The sequence below is a fragment of the Paramisgurnus dabryanus genome, chromosome 1, assembly GCF_030506205.2.
Source record: "Paramisgurnus dabryanus chromosome 1, PD_genome_1.1, whole genome shotgun sequence".
Classification (NCBI taxonomy): Eukaryota; Metazoa; Chordata; class Actinopteri; order Cypriniformes; family Cobitidae; genus Paramisgurnus; species Paramisgurnus dabryanus.
Window position 1 is genome coordinate 54,771,302 of NC_133337.1, and position 26,033 is coordinate 54,797,334.

Here is a 26,033-nt window from a genome sequence, read left to right on the forward strand (position 1 = left end):
CAGTGTGCAAATGTCTAAAAGTAGTTGTGCAATTGTGATAAAACTGCTGATTTAATGATTATTCAAGGTTACAAGAATAATTTTAGCTGCAAGCTATTTGTGCTATTTTATACTTCATGTGATGTCAGAGAAATTAACCTGGGAAATGAATGACCACCCGAGAGACGGATAGAGTTGCAGTAAATTGAAATGTACTGAATATGATTTTGTTATTTGATTTAAACTTAAAGCTTTATTTTTTATAATCCGGCTTGATTAGCTTTAATGCTTTGGGGTGCACTACTGTATGTGGTTTAGACGTGTTTTTATTCGGCGGGTTAATTGCCTGTTTCACAACTGTTTAATGATGCAGGGAAATTGCATCCTGCATCTCATTGGATCATTTGCACTTAGGAGGTTTAGGAGATAATCTTATCCCAAGTGCTTTAGCATCACATGACCATCTGCCATACTCAACAGACAGCACTTGCAGTTCAGAAAGTTAAGCAATGGTAAATCACCTACATTTTTATTTGTATATTTTGCCAGATGCTTTTATCCAAAGTGGCCTCAGTGCAGTGACGGTGCATTAAAGCTATACATTTTATTATTTATGCTCTGTTGTTTTTATTAGTTATGTAGTGTTGTGTAGTAGTTTTGTAGTTTTTGTGTGTGTGTGTGTGTTTTGACCGGTGGCCTTTTCTAGTTCCACAAATTCATGGTTCTGTAAGCGTTTAATTGAGGTTCAAAAAGGATGCTAACATCATTTATAAAATATCGTTGAATAATTTGGGTGTTTGCCTTTTAAAGGTCCTGTTCTTTCCATGTTTTTGAAGCTTTGATTGTGTTTACAGTGCACGATATAACATGTGTTCATGTTTCACGTGTAAAAAAACGCGGTATTTTACACACAATTTACTTATCTGTATAGCGCTGTTTCCACTGTGCTCAAATCAGGCTGATGTCTTCCTTGTTCTATGAAGTTCCTCCTTCAGAAATACGTAACGAGTTCTGATTGTGTAGTTTGTTTAGTGTGTTGTGATTCGATAGCAGCTTAGCTTGCCGTTAGCTTGGCTGGTTGTCTGACGTATTCCTGTGGGCGGAGTTTAGTAAAAAAAAAACATTCTAGTGACATCATTAAAGCAGGAAATAGAGGGCTGTAGTCCAAACCGGCCGTTCACTGTAGGCTTTGAAAGGCAAATCGCCTGGCAGTGAACTTTGAGCTTTATCATTTTACAGGGATTATTTATACTATTATAGCAACATTACACACTAACTAGTATTTAAAAAATGGGATCAGAAAGAACGTGACCTTTAAAATATGATTGAATACTTTTTTTGTTTGTAGTTATTAACATAATGTGCAAAGTTCATTTCTGTATTAGTAGGCCTGAGTTTTAAATTCATGTTCAATAATATTATTGAACAGGTCGTTCTCTCATGTTATTGCCTTCCTATTGCTGTTGAGTGTCAATTATTGCCGCCTTTTAGACAAAGAGGGAAAAGACAGTGAATCAGATTGCTGGTCACTTGTTTAACTAGATTAGAGAAATTACTTGATCACATTCTGTCGCCTGCTCTTCCTCTCAGTCCTCCTTAACCCAGATATACACGGCCCTGTTCCTTTGACAGTCTACATACCTTTCATATAAAGACATATGTGGAATGCAATGACAAATTTTGGCCTACTTTTCACTGAACCATGTGAGATAGAGCTCTGGTTAAAGGAATAGTTCACCCAAAAATGAAAAATCTGTCATCATTTACTCACCCTCATGTCGATCTAAATGAATGAGTTTTTTTCTTCTCATTAGGTTATTTTTAGAGCTGCAACTATCGACTATTTTTTCAACCGATTAATCTATCGATTATTTTTTCGATTAATCGAATAGTCTAATGATTTTTTATACATATAATTCCCCAACAAATAATAAATGTAACATCTGCCATTAACGCCAACATTTTATTTAAGCATTTTCTTAATTAAACAAACACACAAACCAAAATTTTCAACATGAAAAATAAAGTGGCAGTGCTCCTTTAAAAGAGGTATTATTCACCTTAAACAATAAAATAGGCATATATTAATATTTTAAACATTAGTTTATGATTAGTACATGCATTAACTCAGCATTAGTTCAGACTGAAGTAAAAATAAGTTCATTGTGATTCATGAACCCTTATATAAAATGTAATTGTTATATTATTACTGTTAATATTACTACTATTAGTAGTACTGCATTCTCATTTAACTTTAACATTTAACTTTTCTTAAGTTCCGGGTAAAAAACAAGTTCAGTTAGTATGATCTTCTAATATTTTGTAAACAGCGTTTACGCTGCTGTAACTTTAAATAAACGCATGTCAGGAATAGCTTACAAGACGAGCTTCTGTAATATCTGCGCACATATTCGCAAAAAAGACGTTCATTGGGAACTCCGCACTGCCAGCTGGCTTTCAGTGCACGCGGGCACATGCCTATCAGTTCTCAATGTGACAGTAACTTATTATTTCATAACTTCTTAATATAAAAACATGTCCTACTCTTTATTTACTGTTTCAACATACTGCCCAGAAGCGATGCAATGTCGCGTCTGTCAGGCGTCTCGCAGCTCGTATTAAACGAAGATGTAAACGCAGGTGTATTAAGCACAATATTGATTCTATTGTTTATAGAGTAAGTATAAAAACTTACTGTAATAGTTCAAATTCTTACGCTGACGTCTCGTCATTTTGAGGTCGGAGAGCCCCAGGTTTTCTTCTTTTAAGATGATCATACACAGGTGTTGCGCTGCTGTGGTATGCCATTTCAGTTTTACACAGTATGTGTTTTATTTGGTCTCTGCTTAAAGTATTCCCACACTTTTGATAGCGTTCTGTCTGTTTGGTTTTTGTATCACCCGGTCGGAGCTGAAGCCGCCTTCATTTCAAAATGTAAACAGTGCGACGCATCGACGGATTTCCGGCAAATCGACGTAATTACGTAATCGACGTAATCGACTACGTCGACGCGTCGTTCCAGCCCTAGTTATTTTGTTAAATTATGGTTACCATTCATTACCATTGGTAAGCACACAGTTGATGGTACCCATTGACTTCCATAGTAAATGGTAAAATGGTAAATGGACTGCATTTATATAGCGCTTTTAACAGACCTATGGCCATCCAAAGCGCTTTACAATTAGCCTCACATTCACCCATTCACTCCCACATTCATACATCGACGGCGGTGTCAGCCATGCAAGGCGCCAGCCAGCTCGTCGGGAGCAGCTGGGGTTAAGTGTCTTGCTCAAGGACACCTCGACACTTGGTCCGGTGGAGCCGGGGATTGAACCACCAACCTTCCGGTTTGTAGACAACCTACATGAACCACTAGGCCACTGCCGCCCCTAGTGGTTCATGTAGTCCAAGTAGGACAAACAAATACTCTAAGGGGCTGTTTACTGCTATTAAGATGCGTTTATGTGGATCGGATCACAAGTGGACGACGCTAAAGATGAGTGTAAACAGTCTTTAAAACTTTTTGAGCTCCTCCACTTTCGACCACATTCAGAGGTAGTTGAAAACACTTTCGACCGGATTGCTTTTGTGGTGATGTAAACCCGCAGTTTAATGTGTTCTGTCAGATACAAAATGCCACCTACTCTCCACCCATTCATCTAAAGTGATGTACTGAGCACAATGTTTTACATCTTTTCTGACTTCTAAACACACAGTGTACAGGGCTATCTTTAGGCTTTCTTTGATAAAACAAAGCGGCTGATGTCCGCATCTTTCATTAGTTTCATTTTGCAGGTGTGTGAAAGTTGTGCGATCTTATTTAATAAATTGCGCTGAAATATCAGAGCAAGCTCTTACATATACACGTACAAAACACCGTGCAGCATGTTTACTAACAACACAAGCAGCAGACTCTGACCTAATATTAGTTTGCATCAATTTAAACTTGTAATTTCTCCCGCTCACGTTTAAACAAAAGGAGAGGGACTCGCCCACTAAATGCACGTTTTCTGAATTGTAAAGAATTACGGTGAAATGCGGCCACATCCAAAAGCCAGAGGGCGCTCTGGTGTAGAAATTCCATCTGTGCCACAGTAGAAGTACCATTACAAAAGCTATTCCAGGAAAAAGTCTATAAGCATATTTACATCGCTGTTCTGCGAATTGTTTCAGGTATTTTCATGATAATAAAGAATATTTTGAATGATTAATTTGTGTTTGACAAGTGTTGCCTTTTTAAATGCACGTTATAAATGACTCGTAATGATTTTAGATTGATAAGGAGTTCCTATTGAACAAAGACCCTTAGTACACGCACATGAAACACAGAATCGGAGTCTTGCAATTCAGAATCGATTTCAGACAGTTATTTTTAATGGGAAATGCGATACATTGTCACAGCCCTATCGCCCACAGACCATCCCCTCACAGTAATCAAGACAGAAGTGGTTGAAAGTGGACAAATGAGACACACTTAAATACCAGGTGTAAACAGTATGTGTTTCTCTCGTCCACTTGTGACCCGATTGACGAAAACACATCTCACCAGGTGTAAACAGAAAACGCATCTTACCAGGTATAAACAGTTTCATCAACTCACTTTTTATTTACCTCTGTCCAGGTAAATTCCTGGAGTGGTTCTATAGAGATCGGTGTGACTGCGCTGGACCCAGCCGGTCTGGAATTTCCCAGCAGTGCCACAGGGCTGAAGGGAGGCTCGTGGATCGTGTCGGGCTGCTCAGTGCTGAAGGACGGCCGCTCGGTCCTGGAGGAATACGGTCGTGACCTGGACCAGCTTGTGGAAGGGGACCGTGTGGGCATCCAGCGCAATGGGAAAGGAGAGCTGCATCTGTGGGTAAATGGGCAAGACTGTGGCACGGCAGCCTGCGGACTTCCTTCACGCTTATGGGCTGTAGTGGACCTCTATGGGAAGTGTACACAAGTGACTGTGGTGAGTTGTGAACCTCCACCTGAAATGGAAGGGGAAGATGAGGAGGATGTGGAGGAGGAGATCGTGTCGACGCAAGCCGTGGCCGTAACGGCAGATGCCGGCCGTAGTCACGATGATAGGGCTGGAGCTGTTGTGTTGACAGCAACTGGTGCTTCAACAACAGGGAATAATGGATCGCCGGAGGAAGGTAAAAGTAGACAGGAAAGTAGGGCTGCAAGATATATAGAAATTAACGAAATTTTGCAAATGTACATATCGCAGTGGTTTGCAAAAGTGAATTATTTTCTTTTTCAAAAAGTCTGGTGAGAAAGAGAGAGTGATGCTTTCTTTTCCCAGAAAAGTGTAATTTTTAGTTTTTATATATAATTTACTGTCATGCAGCCATCATATTTCATATCATATATCACATTGTTAAAGGGACACTCCACTTTTTTTTGAAAATATGCTCATTTTCCAGCTCTCCTAGGGTTAAACATTTGATTTTTATCGTTTTGGAATCCATTCAGCTGATCTCTGGGTCTGGCGGTACCACTTTTAGCATAGCTTAGCATAATCCATTCAATCTGATTAGACCATTAGCATCGCGCTCAAAAATGACCAATATTTTTCCTATGTAAAACTTGACTTTTCTTCAGTTACATTGTGTACTAAAACCGACGGAAAATTAAAAGTTGCGATTTTCTAGGCCGATATGGCTAGGAACTATACTCCCATTCCGGCGTAATAATCATGGACTCTGCTGCTGTAACATGGCTGCAGCAGGTGCAATGATATTACGCAGCACCCGAAATTAGTCCCTTTTGTAACTTTTAATAGCAGCGGACTATTTCTGGGTACTGCGCAATATCATTAATAAATTATCGGAACTCTTTGGTCATTTTTGAGCGGGATGCTAATGGTCTAATCGGATTCAATGGATTATGCTAAGGTGTGCTAAATGTGTTTACCTCTAGTGTAGCTGGAAAATTAGCCTATTTTCAAAAAAGCGAACTGTACCATTAAGAAAGTTAATGCATATCACACTTTTCTTTACTATCGTGCAGCCCTACTAGAAAGGCTTGATCAATAACTGTAATGAATTTTACCTAAACTCAATTATGTTTTCTTTTCCCTTTAGTGCCTGAGGTCGCAAGGATACACAATCGGCCAGACAAGTTTCCAAACAACTTTGAGCCTGACAGTGGTGATGTTACATGCAAATTTGCCTATGATTAGTATTAAAGGTGCAGTGTGTAAATTTTAGTGGCATCTATTGGTAAGGTTGCGAATTACAACCAATGGCTCAGTCCACAGCTCATTCCTCGCTTTTGAAATGCATAGAGAAGCTACAGTAGCTGCCACCGGACAAACATGTCATCTTCGGAGACAACTTAGTAAAACAAGTTTGTCTGTTAAGGGCTTCTGTAGAAACATGGTGGCACAAAATGGCGACTTCCATGTAAGGGGACCCTCAATATGTAGATAAAAACATCTCATTCTAAGGTAATAAAAACATAACAGTTTATTATAAAAGGTCTTCATACACCTCTGATAATATAGTTTTGTAAATTATTTTGCATTTCTGTCAAGAGATTTTTCAAAAAATTACACACTGCACCTTTAATGAACATCTGAAATGTATTTAGTTAGTAATGTCTTTTAAAGTGGTAAAAATCTAGTTTTTATTGTTGTTTATATGTCTGTGTGGTGTTTTTAATTGTTTACAAAGATAGTCTCAAAACTGAGGTTTAAAATTCTATGTTTCCTAGATCACAAACACGTAACCAATCATATCATCACAGTTGAACGAGTGGATCGAAAAGTTTGTGTTGTGATGTTTTTAATCTTTTCTTTACAGTTTTGACTGAGCACCAGCTATTTGATGTTTTCAACAATGCCATCGTCTCTCTGTATCGTTCGGAGGACGAGGGTGGAGAGGACTTGGGGGTAGGAGGCGGGAGCTCTGACTCTTCCAGGGGTGGCACAGGAAATAACGGAGTAGGCAGAGGAACAGGAAGTGACAGCGGCATTGGAGGCGGAGTCACAGGTGCGGGCAGTAGCAGCAATAGCAGCCCGGGAGGGGGCTCCGGAGGGGCGACAGGACTGGGTGTGACCGCTGGCAGCATGACAACGAATGATGCGTTGCTGTTTCACGAGAAGTGTGGCACGCTGATCAAATTAAGCAACAATAATAAGACGGCAGAGAGGAGGAGACCGCTGGATGAGTTTAATAACGGAGTTGTCATGACCAACCGACCACTCCGACACAATGAAATGTTTGAGGTGTGAGGCTTTTGTGTTTCATTTCTTATTTCGGCGACAACCTTTATGACCTTTAATGTTTTAAGTGTACATTTCAGAAGGATTGCAACATGGTTTACAGAATTAATGCTGTTTATGTCTTGCAGATTCGTATTGACAAGCTAGTGGATAAATGGTCGGGGTCTATTGAGATTGGAGTGACAACACACAACCCCAATAATCTCGACTATCCTGCAACTATGACAAATTTACGCTCAGGTAAGCTGTTTATATCTTGGTAACTGTTGTATACTTGCATCAAACACACAAGTGAATATGCAATGGGATTATAAAGCCTTTGTTTAAAATAAAATAATTTCCTGTAGCTCAACTGTTAAAGCATTGCGTTAGTTATGCAAAGTTCATGTGTTAAATTCCCATGGAATATGCATTTTGGAAAAAAAAGTATAGATTGAGTAGTGCTTAAATGTAAATGTAAAAAACACAGTATTCATTGTCGTTTTCATGTATTTTTGTCTAAAGGCACAATCATGATGAGTGGCTGTGGGATTTTAACCAACGGGAAAGGGACCCGTCGGGAATACTGTGAATTCAGTCTGGATGAACTCCAGGTAAGTTGGATCTGTGAGTCTTAAAGGTGACATAGAATGATTGAACGGAGTATTTATCCTTGTTCTGTGATGTGACATGTAGACAAAAATGTTTTTTTTTGGGTCTGTAATGCCTTAGAAGCTTCCTAAAAACCTCTCTCAGATAGCTCTATTAGGGTGGGGGATTTTAAACAAGTGGTTTTGCACCTATTTGGCTCCCCCTACTGGCTTAACTTGCAATCTCATTACTGATTGGCTGACTTTGCTGCCACTCAAAAAATGTAGCCAATTATTTTAAAGTGGAGGGGCAGTGAGATGCCTGTGATGTCATAAGCATCAGTTTAAAAGATTGGGCCGTTTTCTGGCTGACATTTCTAAAAGAGGAATTTTATGAGACTGATATGTTTAGCATGTTTAGCATGTGGGTAGACTACCATTATTCAACAAAGACAAGGTAAAAATGGTTTTTCATTCTCTGTCTTTTTTTAAGATGATCTCCTGCAGGCTAATACATGAGAGGATATACTTGGTTTATTTATACACACTGTGTCTATATTGATTTGAAATGTTGACACTTCCTGTTGTCTCACAGGAAGGAGATCACATAGGTCTGATGAGGAAAGCAAGTGGAGCTCTGCACTTCTACATCAATGGCATTGATCAAGGTGAGAGTGACAGTGCAGAAGTGTGAGAAATTGGTTGGTTTTAGATCGTTTTTAAAAAAAATAGCTGTTTCTCCTAAGGCACATTCACCAAATTATTATAAATGATGTTTCGCAGGTGTTGCAGCCAGTCAGACTCCTGGTGTAGTGTATGGAGTGGTGGATCTCTATGGCATGGCTGTTAAAGTCACCATTGTCCACAACCATAATCACAGTGACCGTTTACGGCGCAATAATGCCATCATGAGGGCGCTTTCCCCCGACGTGGGCCGACCCAGGCCTGCTCTCTCAATGACCCCCGAACCTGATATCTCTGATCGCTTGCTTTTTCATTCTAACTGTGGGCAGAAGGCTGCAATCATCAGTGAGGGCCGGACTGCTTTACGACCTCAGTGAGTTTATTAAGTCTGGACTTTTTAATTGACTGACGAAAAAGGGTCCATTGGCAGTTTTTGTCAATTCCCACTTGCTGCCAAAAGATGTGCACTTAGTGTTTGTCCCTCATTTAAAGTCCCTATGAAATCAAAACTGGTAACAACATAAAAAACGGCTTTCGTTGCCCAAACTTAACTTCCAGTAAAACACTAGAATAGATTATTTTTGACAAGTAAATTACCTTATTCAAATCAAAGCTAAAGAGTATCAACTACTACATTGACTGTTACTATGTAAAATAAATGTATACAGTGTTAACAACAGGTAATCATCTTACAGGAAACTTAAACATTTTCGACAAAGTTTTTTTTTTTTGAGGTCACTACTAGCCAGACCGTTAAAGGAATATTCAATTTTCTTAAAAGAAAAATCCAGATAATTTACTCATCACCATGTCATCCAAAATGTTGATGTCTTTCTTTGTTCAGTCGAGAAGAAATTATTTTTTTTGAGGAAAACATTGCAGGATTTTTCTCATTTTAATGGACTTTAATAGACACCAACAATTAACACTTAAATCAACACGTAACAGTTTTTTTCAATGGAGTTTCAAAGGACTATAAACGATCCCAAATGAGGCATAAGGGTCTTATCTAGCAAAACGATTGTCATTTTTGACAATAAAAATAACAAATATACAACTTCTCGTCTAGATCTGGTCCAACGCGTAAATGCGTATTGACGTAGGGAGGTCACGTGTTACATATATAAAATGCACATTTGCGGACCATTGTAAACAATAAACTGACACAAAGACATTAATTAGTATCAGTTGACATACAACAATGTAGGAACGGTCCTCTTTCTAAACACTGGGGTGGAGTTTCGCGTTCGTCCTCTGTGACCTCTTGACATCATGACGTATTGCGGGGGGTCATGTTGGCGCATCACGACAGGATCTAAACGAGAAGTTGTGCTTTAAAAGTGTATATTTGTTATTTTTATTGTCAAAAATGACAATCGTTTTGCTAGATAAGACCCTTATGCCTCGTTTGGGATAGTTTATAGTCCTTTGAAACTCCGTTGAAAAAAACTGTTACGTGTTGAGTTAAGTGTTAATTGTTGGTGTCTATTAAAGTCCATTAAAATGAGAAAAATCCTGCAATGTTTTCCTCAACAAAAAAAAAATAATTTCTTCTCGACTGAACAAAGAAAGACATCAACATTTTGGATGACATGGTGGTGAGTAAATTATCTGGATTTTTCTTTTAAGAAAATGGAATATTCCTTTAAGCAAACATAGACCAGTACTTGGGGACACGCACGTTACCGTAACTGTGTGCGTCTGATGAAACGGTCTTTAACTAATTTGTCCATGTGAATTTTTTGGAAAATTCTTGTGCCCTCGTAAACTTGAACCAAAATCTGAAAATGTACTTCTGTCCTCTTCTGGTGTTTTTGAAAAATTCATTCATTTCTTCTTCTTTGGTGTTCTTATACAGTGCGACGGATGATTTTAACCACGGTGTTGTGCTTAGCAATCGTCCCTTACACTCCAATGAGGTTTTCCAGGTGCGCATTGATAAAATGGTGGACAAATGGGCGGGATCTATAGAGATCGGCGTGACAACTCATAACCCCGCCTATCTTCAGCTACCATCAACCATGACCAACCTGCGCTCAGGTAAGATATTGAGCTCTGCCACAGTTTGCAACAAAAGCACAACATCTGACTGAATAAATTGTTAATGAGATAAATCATTAGCGTAAAATGTGTGTTTGTAGATAGCAGTGTTGGGCTATATGCCCTATAGTGAGATCGTCCTATCACCAACCTGTGAGATCACATGATAGTATTGGCAATAGTTTACTCATTTATTAATTAATTTATTAATTTGTTCAACTCTATAATGACTGCAACTTTCTTAAAACTGATGCCATCAATCAGAGCACATCATTAAGCCTGAAGTTTCCTGCGTGTCAGGGAGAGGGAACAACACCCTCGCTGGTTTTAAACCCCTGCTCGCCTAACAACCTTTCTTGTGCAAGGAAATGTAAGAGCCGTGCGTTTTTCAAGCTCAGGTGCGAGGATAAGTCCGAGTCATGCGCATTATAAGTTCAGGGATGAGAAGGAGTCCATGCTGCGCCTATCCAGGTCCGAACAAGAGTCCAAGACGCTTGTATTATAAGTTCAGGTGCAAGGAGGAGTTTGTGCTGTGTGAGTTACAAGCTCTTTCGTGCCAAGTGAAGCCCACAAATGGTTTCGCATGTTAATGTGAAACCATGATGATAATAATTTAAAACTAGAATGGGCAAACATGACAACGATCATCATGAAGGCCTGCTTTCGGCCATATGATAATCTTCTAGTATCGGCTGTCGGCACAACCCTAATAGGTAGCATATCTAATTCCCTCTTTTTTCCACAGGAACCTGGATGATGACGGGAAATGGCGTTATGCACAATGGCACCACAATTCTTGATGAATATGGGCACAACTTGGACCGCTTGAAAGTGAGTTTCAGGCCCAGTTCAACATTTTACTTTTGAACGTTTATCAGTAATTACTCATAGATTTGCTATATAACTTCTTAACTCCCTTTATAAATGATTAGTTCGCCCAAAAATGGCTTTTCTAACTTTTAAAATCTTTGGGGCAGGCAGGGTTTAGATTAAGCCAGGACTAGGACATTTTAAAGGCAGGATAGGCAGGAATTATCTAAAAAACGTTTTTACAAATTAGTTTAAACTGTCTTTATATACCAATACTTAAGTAAAATGTAAGTACTCTGAAAAAGAGAGTATAAAACTCGAGTGTCTGTAGACCTCTCACGACAGCTCATTTTTCCATTCGGGACGAAACAAATGATTGGCTTGCGCGACTATCACTCTCTCTCACGACCATGGCACCACCCCTGTTGCTATGGGATCTGCCCACACATGCACACACCCGATTGATTTGAACGTGCACGAGGCACTCTAGGAAGAGCAAAAGTACGGCAGAGAAAGAGCATTCATAACTCACAGTACCTGCATATGCAGTCAGCGAAGGAAAACAAGGCAAATAAAAGTAATAAACGAAGAAATCAAACGTGAGTAAATATCGCGTGGCTTTTCCTCGAGTCGACGGTGCGGTAGCGGTATCGTCTTCGGAGTGTAGTCCTTATCAGAGTCAACAATGCTTTTATCACGGAAACTCTTCCATGCAAAACACTGTATATGTTATGAATCTTCCACGAAAATCACTTTCATCTCAGTGTAACTGATGGTAATAATAAAAAATGAGCTGTGTTTAAAACAGTTGTGAGAGGTCTACAGACACACAATTTTTATACTCTCTTTTTCAGAGTACTTACATTTTACTTATGTATTGGTATATAAAGATTTTTTTTAAACAAATTTGCTAAAAAAGGTTTTTTAGATAATTCCTGCCTATCCTGCCTTTAAGCAGTTTTTACAAACACACCTTACAAAAAACATTACAGGTGTGCATCTTCAGACAAAACAGTTTCGATAATTTTTAACACATGCCAGCGCAAGTTGTTTTTAGTTAAGTCCTGTCTGGGAAACTGCCCCTTATGTATTATCAGCAGTAGTAAAGCTTTTGTGCCTCATTGCATTAATCTTTACAGGCTGGGGATACAGTTGGAGTTGTACGTAAGGAAGACGGGAGTTTGCATTTCTTTGTGAACGGAGTGCCTCAGGGCCCCGCGGCCTGGAACGTTCCACCCAATGTGTATGCAGTTGTGGACCTTTATGGACAGGCTGCCCAGGCCACCATTATGGATGATATGGGTAAGAGAGATAAGGATAGTGTGGCAATAGAGAGAGATAAGAGGAGAGCAGGTTGTAAAATGAGCTTGAAGTTACCCAGAATTTAGTCTACAGACCTCAGATTACGTCATTTAAATCACTTTTACTGTCACATCAACAAGTGTAGTGAGAAGACTAATGGATGAGCACCAAAGAGTTCCCAGTACACATATTGCACTTTATGCACACTATACATACATTTGAAAATACACAAAAAACAGTAAACAGGGTAAAAAACATAATTCAGGAGTTTAAGCACAAAATCTCAGTAACAATGAGCATACATTTTTGTCTATTGTTAACCCTTAAGCATTCCTGAAAAGGCTAGAAAATGCCTTAAAGGGACACTTATTGTACCTGCTGTGTTGATTGTATCTTAAAATGGTTTACATCATTCGAATCACAAAAATCTTGGCTTGCCAAAGATATGTGACATGTTTAGCTTTTTGTTTTTGAGTTGTATTTGATAAAGTTTTCTGTCAGATAATGCAGTGTTCCTCCAATTGTACATTGGAACTTTAAGGGTTTTTAAAAGCAGTTTTACATTGTTAATACGATTAAAACAATTTGTTTCCTTAGCTGATCTTCCTCCCCTGCCCGACGATTGTTCTGAGGGTCCCACTGCCATGTCTCCTGGGAGCCCGTGTTCAATCTCCGGTGCCACAGCTGCCAATGACCTTCGTTTTCATCAGCTGCACGGCACCAACGCGGTCATCACCAACGGTGGCCGGACAGCACTTAGGCAAAACTGCCGCAGCGAATTTAATGACGCCATTGTTATTTCTAACAGGTTACTTTTGTTTTGGCACGAACTCCTAAGTGCTATCTTGATACAGCAATCATCCATTAAATGAATATTTTATGTTTGCATGTCTCGCTTTTTGTGAGCAGGTTCCTTCGAGATGGAGAGCTTTTCGAGATTGTAATTCAAAAGATGGTGGATCGGTGGTCAGGCTCAATAGAAGCAGGTCAGCTAACAAGTATTATGAAATAAATGAATGATGAGGGTGAGGGGAAATGTAAGGCATTTAGGTAATGGTTGTAGTTTGCATTGACATTATTTGTATTTATGTACAGGAGTGACAGCGATCAGGCCAGATGAATTGGAGTTCCCTAATACAATGACTGACATCGACTATGACACATGGATGCTGAGGTGATTTCTGTGTTCCTGTTGCTCAGCTTTGTAAAGCTGGTTTGCTAACATGCCATAGTACTGACATAAATCTTTATTTTGCATATGGGTGATTCTCACGAAATCCAGATTTAGAAGGTGTCCAGCATCAGAATTTTTTAAAAGCCCTTGAAGCCAATTTTTTTGCACATATAAGATTAAGGTTTGAACTTACTTTTTAAAGGAATTAAAAATATTTACTATAGAATTATTATTATTTTTTTAGATTATCATTATCAAAAATGATCATTACCGCAACATATTACATTAAATATATGCATTTACAAACTCATGTTTTGGTAATGAGAACTAAAAAGTTGTCTAGGTACTATGACAAACAAAATTTTAACTTTTATCTGGAGAGAAAAAATAAGAACTGCTTACCTGCTAGCCATCTTAAGTGTCACAGTCAATTTTTTTTGTGAAAATATTAGTTCCTTGAGGGCTTAAACAATGATTGAAAATTGTTGCGGAGGATGAGAAAATTGGTCTTGGATCTTTTCTTTATTATTGTCTCTACATTTACCAATGATCACCAAATTCCACACGTTTCTTAACTGTAAATGTTTATAATATAACATGCACGGAAGCTTTTTATTTTTCTGATTTTTTATTTATAAATATTTCCATGTCAAAGAACCCAAATCCAGTCATGGACACGTTGCGGTAATGAAAATTTTCCCCATTTGAAATCATGTGCAAAATAGTATAAGGGATGTTTGTAACTGTTTGCTTCTTATTTTGATACTCTTACTTTGCATTTACTTTTTATCAAAATGTTTCATGACACCTCATGAGTCTAATTTCGCGAGAATCACCCATATACATGGATATCAGCTGACGTCACTCACTTGTCTTCCGCCATTTTGAGGACCTGAAGTGGTCGCAAAAGAACTAGAAGTTATGCCTTCAATATGTTGTGAGCATCAAAATCGCTATTTTAACAACACTAAGAAGGTTCAACACAACATGATATTTTGCTCGAAGTATCACCTGTGTCTCTACATGTGAACTCGACCATTGAGAACATTGTTTGTGAACACAGAGTTAACTAAAAAGAAGGTTTTGAACAAATGACTTTGGATGATTTGGCGTCCGCTCGCTGCCTTCTTCCCAGTCAAGATGTATCGATCTCCAATTGCGACGTAAGGAGGGAGGATTGTAAAGATGGATAGCTCCTAAAGCATAGTTCCATAAAATGCACGGATAATTCGTTGTTTTGTCGCAAGTGAAAAACAATATTGACCTTCTAGTTGAAAAAGGAGCCTTATATGAGATTCATTCATTCGCATTCGGAAATCGATTATTTACGTCTGGCAGAGATGACGAGCAGACATCATTACAGCCAAAGTCAGTTGTACAAAACCTTTCTTTTTAGTAAACTCCGTGTACACAAACAATGTTCTCAATGCTGGCGTTCATGTGTAGAGATCCAGGTGATACTTCGAGCAAAGTTTCATGTTGTGTCGCGCCTTCTTATGTTGTAAAATAGTGGTAGTTCGGTAGCAGCGGACAGCGGCTGAAAGAACGCATCAGAGATCGAGTAGGCATCACACCCTAACCAAGATATATATTTTTAAAGTAGCGTTTATTTTCATGACAGTCGAGATGCGACATGTTGTCTTTCGTAGCCCTTTACTGTATCTGTAAGAATCATGGACGGTAAAAGATAAGAAATCCGAGGTAGCCAATGCTTGTCAATAACCTACTGGTACTCGGTAGGTCCTCAAGATGGCGGCATGACGTAAAAGGTCACATGACTGAAATCCATCTATAGGTTTGAATAAATGGTGTTTCTTTTTTCCTGTAGTGGCACTGCGATCATGCAGGACGGGAACACCATGAGAAACAACTACGGGTGTGACCTGGATTCCCTGACCACAGGTTCGAGGATTGGGATGATGCGTACAGCATCCGGAGACCTGCATTACTACATCAATGGGGTTGATCAGGGTGTAGCTTGTACTGGGCTACCTTCAGGTAATAGTCAAAGGAAACCGTTTACTCATCTTTATCCAGCACTGGCTGTGACCGGCATTGCCATCATGAAATCTCTCCTCGCTTCTGTTTTTAGAAGTGTATGCTGTGATTGATCTGTATGGTCAGTGTGTGCAAGTGTCAATTACGAGTTCATCCGGGCCACTAGATAACAGTCTGTGTACCAGCAACATCACAGAGAAGAGCTTCCCTATACACTCGCCAGGTATTGCTTTATCAAAGGAACAGAGCTCTTTGGGAGTCAATAAGCTCATAGGTTTTGATTTCGTATAAGATTAGCCTCTATATGGTGAAACTCTTTTTTTGGTGCTGTTGTTTGTTTTGTCTTAAAGGTCACCTAATATGTGAAATTCACTTTTCTATGTTGTTTGAACATAATTGTGTGTAGCCTGTGTGGGCACACAACCACCCTGAAATGATAAAAATCTGCCCCCATAAAACTCTTAACAATTTTATGGGACAAGCCGTTTCCGTTTTCTGATGTCAGTTTGTGCAAGCCCCGCCCACAACTGTCCAAAGACCACAGTTAGGTCATAATTTTTATTTTAAATCTTTTTTACATAATTCATTACCATACGTTCATTATATACAATTAATTAAAGATACAATTTGCAATTATGCGCCGCAAGATGGCGCCAGATCAAACAAAAACAATGATGTTGTTTACCGACGCTCTGAAGCAGCGTGGAATTATGGGATTTGTAGTCTTTAACTCAACCGCTGATGGCCATCAATCAGACGAGAACGAGAAATCAAATTGATGGATAAGGTAATCCTTATAAATTTTTATAAATGTTTTTATAAAGTCTTATAAATGTTGCTATGATGACATCGTTTATTTCATTATGTAAGTTTATATGTGATGTTCAAAACGAAATTGTTAGTCATATATATTACAGTATTAGTCCAAATTCGATGGTAAACACAGCACAGAATTAAGTTTTCAACTTACAATCTACAATGATTTTTCACATAATGTATTGACAGTACAAATCTTATTGTGAAGTGTCTTAAAATGACCATTTATATTGCTGTACAATACCTTTTGATGTGCATATCGTCCGCGGGAAGACGCGCTGATTACAGTCTACACACTAATGTTGTGATCAATATAATAGCATACGTTTTTTGAAGGGTTACGAATCAAAACAACTCACCCATCGCGTAAAACACAAGCAGGATCAGAATATCGGTCTAGTTAAATGTTGTGGTGAAGCTCTCTCCATCCAGATAATGCAACAACAAATTGTCAACAAAAATCAGCATTTGTCCACGACACTGGCTCGCTGCGTCCGAAAACTCAAGGCAGTGAGGACTTGTTGCCTCGCTGCCTCTTGAGGAAATGACTTCGGCCTCGGAGGCCTGAAGGCCGCTCAGAGAAAGGCTTTCCGACGCACTTCAAAGGCAGCGTGTTTGAAATATAAACAGAGAGCGCCTTTGTGATAACTAATCACATATTTGAAAACTACAATACTAATTTCTCGCTAGAAATGCAATTAAAATGCTTAAAAAGTGAAAATATAGGTTTATTTTCACTAAATTTGTGCTCCAGCCGCTTCCTTGGCCGCCATTTTATTTTTTCGAGCTCGACCACTGTTGTCATGTCGTTTACGTCAGTAAAGGCGGTGACAAAGGGTCACATGGATATTAACGTCATTGATAAGAGACTGCACTGCCCCGTGTCAATGTTTTGAATGGAAATTTTCTCACGATTTACAAGTAGTTGAAAACATTACAGATATTGATAGTAATCAGCTGGACAAAATATATAACACTGGCCTAGTGGTTTTTGGAGATTTTACTGCAAATATCTTACAAATTGCACCTTTAAGGTGATCGCCTTATTAAGAACATTGCATGTTTTTGGTATAGATGACAGTAAATGGGGAGGGATGCAGCTGCTCATTTGCTTTTAAAGAAACACACACACAAAAACAGCACACAAAAATTGTCCTTTTTAACATGGTGTATAAATGATCTATTGAGTATTTAGACCTGGAACTTAACAGGTACATTCTGGCGACCCGTGAGACTAATTGTATATTTTAAAAAAAAGCCATATTAGGTGACCTTTAAAGCTGTTGTGGTTTGCTATACTTTGACCTGCTTTTGCTTAACACGGTACTGGATGTATAATCCTGCTCACCACAACAAAGATTCAGATGGGACAAATAACCATTGCTCCACCCATTCACCATTCCTGTTCCTATATTCTTGTCTTTGTCGCCCTCTAGTGGCTGGGGTCGCTCATCGCCTGCATAGCAAACATGGTAAGAACGTGGTTTTATTGGGAGATGGTTGCCAAGCACTGAGGGTCGGAGGATATGCACATGGGATTGTCTTCAGTGCCAAGGAGCTCAGAACAGACGAGCTGTTTGAGGTATGACACAAGACTTGCTTTGGTGTAGTTCATGCTGTGTTAAATAAATCTGTGTCCTAAAGCGCACATCTATTTCTTTAGGTGAAGATTAACAAAGTCGATGAGAGATGGTCTGGTTCGCTTCATGTGGGTTTGACCACCCTGCAGCCCCCAGACCTGCCATCGTGCCCTCTCAGTGGGCTCTCACCTTCTCTTACCCAGCTCAGGTCGAAGGTCACCTGGGTCCTCGCCGGCTCTGAGGTCAGACGCAATGGAGTGCTGCAGAAACAAAACTATGGCTGCTCTCTGGACCGGCTCACGGTGAGAGAATTATAGAAAGTTAACATGTTATTTTTATATTGTATATGTGCTTACTTTGAGGTAAAATGCAGAAAACATGTAAACATAATGAAATGTGATGAAGTCTGTAGGCCTAGTTTTAAACGGATCTCTTTTAAAGGGACATTTCACAAGACTTTATAAAGATGTAAAATAAATCTTTGGTGTCCCCAAAGTGTGTGTATGAAGCTCTAGCTCAAAATATCATATAAATTATTTATTATGTAAAAATTCTGACATCACAAGGGGAGCCAAATTTCAATGACTTATTTTTTCACATGCTTGCAGAGAATGGTTTATCAAAACTAAGTTACTGGGTTGCTCTTATTCACATTTTCTAGGTTGATAGAAGCACTGGGGACCCAATTAGAGCACTTTAACATGGTAAAAGTCAGATTTTCATGATATGTCCCCTTTAACATTTCTATTCCTTTATTGTAATGTAGGTGGGAAATCGTGTTGGAGTAAAGAGATGCAGTGATGATACCATGCATATTATTATTGATGGAGAAGACATGGGACCAGCCGCCACCGCAGTGGCAAAGGTATTTCATATCTTGGATTATTACGTGGCTTTCAGGAATACTTGGTTCTGATTGGTTAGTCTAAGTTCAGGAGTCCCTTGGTAAAGGTAATACGAAACATTGCTCTTATAAAAAAGAATCATAAAAGAATAAAAAACCATAGAGTCGGATGAGGAAAAGTAACAATAAATAAAGATATATTATGTAGATAAATAACTTTAACTATACATTATACCTACCTAATCTGAGCTTTAACTCTTTCCCCACCAGCGCAAGTTGCCAGCCAGCACCAGCATTTTTTTTTTAGGATTTTCACAAACGTTTATGCCTTCCAGAAAATGTTCTTTTTTAATATATAAACATACAATCAATCAAATGAAAGAACAGACCCTCTGTTTAAAAAAAAAGGTTTCATCCTGTCTTCATTTGTTTTTATCACCTCTCGTATATGGGTAGGGTTTTTCATTTTTGTAAATTACTTTTTGTCCGAGATTAGATCCAGAATGATGATCAAATGTATGCTTCAGCATTTTATAAGTTGGGTAAATGCACCACCTGGTGGATAATAGCGGAAATATGGATTGCCGTCTTTGGCAGGGAAGCGTTTTCTCTTAATTGACATGATAACTTGTCAGTGGCGGGGAAATAGTTAATATAGTGAATAAATGTATAGCTTACTTACGCTCACTGCATGTTACAGAATGTGTATGCCGTTTTGGACCTGTATGGAAAGGTGACGGCCATTTCCATCGTCAGCTCTACTATGGTCGAGGACGCAGAGAGCGTAAAAGCTCCCTCGCTCTCATCTGACAGCTGCAGCGAGGGAGAAGAAGATAACACTCCTGTCAGAGAGGTGTTATTATGGATGCATGGGTTAAATCTATTTGTTGTGTTGTATTTGCATTTCAAACTTAATTTCCATTTGTTTATTTTTATCTGACTGTCAGTGTGAGAATGAACCTCCGTTGGTGCCCACGGTCATGACATTTTTGGAGAATCATGGAAAAAATATCCAGCTGTCCAATCAGAACCTGACTGCCGCCCGAGTGTCTAGCTACAACCAGGGACTGTTGGTCACAGCGCAAGCTTTGCCCCGCCAACAACTCTTCCAGGTATGTGTGTGTGTGTGTGTTTGAAAGAAACAGTGTTTGTGTTTGTGTGTGCTGATTTTTCCTCGGTCTTACTCAGTTCCAGATAGACCGCTTGAATCCATCATGGACATCCTCGCTGTCTCTGGGTGTAATTGGTCATTCACCAGATCGCCTCAACTTCCCTTCCACAGCCTGTTGCCTTAAACGCTCAGTCTGGCTTCTGCAACGAGACTCGGTTTTCCACAACTCACTAAAGGTGACATCACTTCCTGTAGCATTCTAAATCCTTTCCCCTTCTTTTTCACTTTTTACTCAGTTAAACACAGGCCATAATTTTATATTTATTTTAAATGCTGTGCAAACCAACATGGTGAAGCTCCAAAAACCATCTTAAAGAGCACCTATCGTCAGATTTACGATTTTACATTTCCTTTGGTGTGTATTAGTACATGTTAACGATATGCAAAAGGTACATACCCCAAAGTAAATGATGATGCAAGTTATCATTTCCAACGTAAATTTCTTTTCTTGGACTACAACAAATACACGGATTGTAGGCAACAGTTACTTCCTGGGCCTGTTGACGTGGACACGACTGTCATTATCATAATTCCTGCCACTTTGACTTACAGTCTGTAAGTTAACTCCTGTTAGCATTACATTGTGAGCGAATCTTTCAAACATGGTAAGGAGTGTCACATTTCCGGTTGACGCCAGAGGTATTCTAGCCAAACACAACGTACAGATTAGCTGGCCAATCAGAGACAGCGCTTTTCAAATCGATGAGTTTTGTACAAAATCAATGCGTTTAAAGAAGGCAGGATATCTAGAGCTACTAAAATATACGGTCGGTATGTGGAAAATAATGTGTTTTTTAACCATAAACCACGCAAACAAATTGTATTATACAAAATACACAAAATAGCATGTGTTTTTTTAGCAATGAAATAGGTGCACTTTAATATATGAATCATGTGTGTCTTGTAAGTATTTTTTATATGTGTGTTATATCGATGGCATTATAATATAAAATTATTAACTTGATCGAAGAAAAAAAGTCATGAGGGATGGCATGAGGGTGAGTAAATATAAGAGTTTTTATATTTTGGGGAACTATTCCTTTAACCCAGGGGTGTTCAAACTAATTTGTCATCCGAACCCCCTTTGCCTATTATTTACTTGAAATACTAAGTACTTAATATTTTTTAGTAAATATTAAATAGTTCATTTAATAGTTTACATAGTTACTGTAATTATTAACCGTTATTGGGCCTTCATCTGGTAATTTTCTATTATTGTAAAAAACATATCTGTCAATTCTGCAGTTCTCTGTTTTCTGATATATTGTAGTGTTGTTTAATGGTCACATAAGATTCAGATTAAACAAATAACAAAATATTTTAGTAAGTGTTTTATTTAGATTTTTTAATTTAATTATATATATATATAAATATATATATATATATATATATATATATATATATATATATATATATATATATATATATATATATATATATATATATATAATTATATATTATAATTATATATTATAATTATATATATTATAATTATATATATTATAATTATATATATATATATATATATATATATATATTATAATTATATATTTATTTATTTATTATTATTATTTATTTTTTAAATTTTATAATTTAATTATCTAACTCATGAACCCCAGTTTGGTAAACTATTCCTTTAACCCCATTGTCCCTTTATTTCCTCAGATTTGTGAGAACTATGGTCCTAACCTGGACACCTGTCCAGAAGGGACTGTTTTGGGGCTGTTGGTGGACAGCAGTGGCTGTCTCCACTTGTATGTTAACGGCATGGATCAGGGCGTGGCAGCCCAGGACATCCCCAGTCCCTGTTATCCAATCATTGACCTTTACGGCCAGTGCGAACAGGTCAGTACAAAGAACTGTAATGTAATGTGATTATAACATGTAATGAGGGCGATTTATATCAAATGTGTGTTTCGACTAGTAAACAAGCTTTTGGCGTCATCTTAGGTGACTATAGTGATGAACCAAGTGCCGGTGGATGGTGAGGAGAGAGGGGATATGCGATGTCAAGGCGACATGGAGAAGGCTGATATGGTGGATGGTGAGACAGATTTTGACCTCTCGTATTACAGAAGCTTTGGTCTGACTATGGTTTACTTACATGCATACATCTTTGTTGTGGCAGGCATCAAAGAAAGTGTGTGCTGGACGCCGCCTCCGGAGGTGAACCCAAATAAGATCTGCGAGTATCAGGCACTCTGCTCGCGATTCAAAGACCTGCTCACTCTGCCCGGTACACATGCATGCTGGACTGTTTGCACTCACATATATAAAACATTTATATTCACACTTAAAAATATATTCATACGGATGATTGAAAGATATTAAATATAGGAAATTATCAACAGGGCTGGGTTTTGTGTGAAAATCTGTGAATGTTGTTCTAAACCTCTTCTGTTAAACATAAAATAAGATATTTTGGTAAATGGTGGTAACCACACAGTTGATGGTACCCATTGACTTTCATAGTAGGAAAAACGAATTTCCTCATTATTTATCAAAATATCTTATTTAAAAAAATAATTAAAAATAATTATTAAAACTTTATTTTTAAATAAAAGAAATGAATTCATAAAAGGTCAGAACAACATGAGGGCAAGTAAATCATGACAGAATTTATTTTTGGGTGAACATAAGCCACAATATTGGTGAAATGGACAGAGGATTGAAATCCATGTTGTCCTGCTTGGTTATTCCAAGTCGTCTTTTAGCAGTTTTCAAATTGCTTGCATTTGTATTGCATCTGAAGTGTTCTGCTTCCTCTCTCTTTTGATCTCCCACCCCATCCTCTTTCAGACGGATACTTTAATGAAGATGCAAAGTATAACCTGTGTTACTGTGAGTCCTGTCACAAACTACGCGGGGATGAGGCCTATTACAAGCGAGGGGAGCCTCCCAGAGACTACGCCCTGCCATTCGGCTGGTGTCGTTTCGCGCTTCGGTCAGTCACCTTCATTATTGCATTTGTTATGGAAGTGGTTATCTGTGTTAACAAACGTTTTTCTTCTGTATTTCAACAGCATAAAAACGCACTGCGAAGTGTCCAACACCTTCAAGAAGTGGCACATTGCATATCACGGCACAAGTGTCGGCTCACTTAGACGCATCTTGGACCACAACCAACTCTTGTCAGGTTAGCAGCCTGATATCAACCTTTGTATAGACCCTTTTACAGTTGGTAAACATTGTGACGTATTTGTGTGGGCGGGGCTTAGCTGGAGGCAAAAAGAGCCGCAGAGGCAATGTTGACAAGCTTAAGATAGCACGTTTTAGGAGGGATTTATTAAACATGGATGCAGAAGCAGTTTTGGAAGTGTCGGAATATGTACAGTCACTGATTCTGCGGGACCGTGACAGGTATTTTTGTAAATTAACTCTTGCGATTTTAAACAGGTTTTAGATATTTCCTAGACAACATGAATTACTTTCAGGTGGTTTAGGGAATTTTGTCTAGGCTTACTGTCTTATGTAACCTATCGCTGGGCTAACTATGATTAGCAATGTGGATTATTTTAAGAGACTATTCAAACGATGGCATACACATCTATCGCTGTATGTTTGTTTAACATTTAAGTTAAACAATAGCGCGGTTGGTGACTTTTCACCTATAAAACAGAAACTTGCTGATTTGTACTAGATAAAACCAACACAACAGTACATATGCATAGATTATTTTACCTGATATGAAGTGTGCACAGCAAACACGAGCATTATTTATGATCGTCTCCGTCTAGTCTGTACGCCGTATTGCATTTAACCACAATTGTCTTCTTGATTTCTGTAAGGAAATGTCTGCCGGGATCTGGTAAAACTTTATTTTTGAACCAAAAGGGCTGTTCCTTCTAATCTGGCAGCCAAAAACACAACAAGATGACATTTTAAAGTCAAAAACTTTTAGCCGCTGGCTATGAGTTCCTACTTATTTTTTGCCTCCACCTAGAGCGGTGACGTCACAGTGACGTGGGCGATTAAGGGGTCTATATAAAAGAAGTAGGGCTGTAACGATTAATCGTGCAAATGCGCGTTTTTTCAATGAATGAATTTCAAGGAATTACGGTGAAATCCCGGCACATCCCGAAGCCAAGCCAGGGGGCGCTCTCGTGCAGAAACTCCATTTGTGCCACAGAAGAAGCAGCATTACAAACGCTATTGCAGGAAATGTCTACAGGAATATTTATATCGCTATTCTACAAATTGTTTCAGATGATAATAAAGAATATTTTGAATGATTTTGTTTAACGAGTGTTGCTTTTTTACTCCGATAATGATTTTAGATTGATAAGAACTTACTGACCAAATGCCGTAGTATATACTAGGGCTGAACGATACATCGAATTTTCATCGTCATCGCGATATGAACTCACGCGATGAACATATCGCAACAGTCAGCCTTGACACGATGAATGAAGAGAAAACGGTAAGCACATGTGATAAACATTTGACCTATCACGTTAAGTCCTGAAGACATGGTTTCCTGAAGACAAGCGCCGCGGTCGCGACTCGCACGCGGTGCGACGCGCTCGTTTTTTCCAGGCTGTTCAAAAACATTTTAACTTTTCAGAATGACACAAGCGCAGCGTGCAGGTCATGTGACAATAACCTACGTGTCTAACGTTTTCCACGCGTTTTTAGGCGCGACATGTGAATGGCCCCTAAAACATGAAAAAATATTTATCGCAACTCACATCGTCATTGCAACATTTAACAATGTCATCGCACATCGCAACTTTTCCTCACATCGTGCAACCCTAGTATATACGCACAAGCTATGCATGAAACGCAGAATAGCAGCCTTGCGATTCAGAATCGATTTAAGACAGGCATTTTTAATGGGACACACAATTAATCATTACAGCCCTAACAAGAAGTTAAAATTGAGTAAAGTGCATTTGAGATGGAACTTGACTTGACTTTGACGCAAAGGATTAGTTAACGCTCTTAAAATAAATCTTCTGTGACTATTTACTCTCCATCATGCATTTGTGTATCAGCTAAAAAGATATTATTTCAAACTTTCCTGTCTTCCCACTAGCAGAATCGTCGTCTATTTTCTCTTCGTCCTCGGTAAAGACTGAAGGTCATGGCAGCTACGGGGAGCCAGAGGAGAACAGCGCCCCAGAGCGGGAGATCCCCCGCGTGCAGCTTTCTCCAACTATGCGCTACTCCGGCCTGGAGGCCTTTGCTCCCAAAGTGCAGTAAGTTGACATAAGGACCAGAAAGTATTTCTTTGTTGTCACCTGGAAATTCCATGTCAGTTTCCGTTCTAATTAAAGATCCACTGTGTAGATTTTATCGACATCTAGTTGTGATACTGTGAATTGCGACAAGCGGATCAGTCCACTGCTCACCCCTACCTTTCGAAATGCATAGTGAAGATACGGTAGCCACCACCAGACAAACACGTCATCGTCTGAGACAATTCAGTGACAGTATAGAACAGTTTGTCTTTTAGTGCTATGGTATAGAAACATGACGGTGCAAAATGGAGACTTATAAGTAAGGGGACCCGCGGTGTATATAGATAAAAACGACTCATTCCAAGGTAATAACAAGAATACAGTTCATTATGTAAGGTCTTTATACACCAATGATAATATAGTTATGTATATTGCATTTCTTGAGATCCTTCTAAAAGTTACACAATGCACCTTTAAAAAAAGGCTACATCTATAGATTTTCCTGTTTACAGTTTATATACAAAAGCAGTAGCGGCCGGTGACTTCTTTTTTCGAGGGCGCACGATGCGAAGTTCGTCACAACATGTATGTAGCCCGTCATGTGTGTGTGGTTAGTCTTTTCAAAATATGTGTTTGGCACAAGTGAACCTGTGTGCATCACGTGTTTTGTCAAAAT

General features: G+C 38.7%; 1 protein-coding gene across 2 annotated transcripts in view; it reads left to right on the plus strand.

The window, feature by feature from the left end:
• Window positions 1-26,033, plus strand: part of neurl4 (neuralized E3 ubiquitin protein ligase 4) — a 29,694-nt gene that overhangs the window by 1,178 nt on the left and 2,483 nt on the right. Inside the window, exons 2-28 of one of the 2 annotated variants that reach the window (XM_065242370.2) lie at window positions 4,601-5,117; window positions 6,048-6,113; window positions 6,768-7,192; window positions 7,318-7,429; window positions 7,694-7,782; window positions 8,354-8,426; window positions 8,542-8,815; window positions 10,301-10,482; window positions 11,228-11,313; window positions 12,432-12,594; window positions 13,192-13,402; window positions 13,504-13,580; window positions 13,690-13,768; window positions 15,597-15,766; window positions 15,861-15,989; window positions 18,019-18,164; window positions 18,246-18,464; window positions 18,929-19,027; window positions 19,707-19,859; window positions 19,954-20,118; window positions 20,195-20,353; window positions 21,843-22,022; window positions 22,128-22,221; window positions 22,306-22,413; window positions 22,977-23,121; window positions 23,201-23,313; window positions 25,216-25,375. In XM_065242370.2, coding sequence (XP_065098442.1) covers window positions 4,601-5,117; window positions 6,048-6,113; window positions 6,768-7,192; window positions 7,318-7,429; window positions 7,694-7,782; window positions 8,354-8,426; window positions 8,542-8,815; window positions 10,301-10,482; window positions 11,228-11,313; window positions 12,432-12,594; window positions 13,192-13,402; window positions 13,504-13,580; window positions 13,690-13,768; window positions 15,597-15,766; window positions 15,861-15,989; window positions 18,019-18,164; window positions 18,246-18,464; window positions 18,929-19,027; window positions 19,707-19,859; window positions 19,954-20,118; window positions 20,195-20,353; window positions 21,843-22,022; window positions 22,128-22,221; window positions 22,306-22,413; window positions 22,977-23,121; window positions 23,201-23,313; window positions 25,216-25,375 — 4,394 coding nt within the window. The remainder of the gene's footprint in view (window positions 1-4,600; window positions 5,118-6,047; window positions 6,114-6,767; window positions 7,193-7,317; window positions 7,430-7,693; window positions 7,783-8,353; window positions 8,427-8,541; window positions 8,816-10,300; window positions 10,483-11,227; window positions 11,314-12,431; window positions 12,595-13,191; window positions 13,403-13,503; window positions 13,581-13,689; window positions 13,769-15,596; window positions 15,767-15,860; window positions 15,990-18,018; window positions 18,165-18,245; window positions 18,465-18,928; window positions 19,028-19,706; window positions 19,860-19,953; window positions 20,119-20,194; window positions 20,354-21,842; window positions 22,023-22,127; window positions 22,222-22,305; window positions 22,414-22,976; window positions 23,122-23,200; window positions 23,314-25,215; window positions 25,376-26,033) is intronic. The other variant, XM_065242371.1, reaches the window with a different exon arrangement.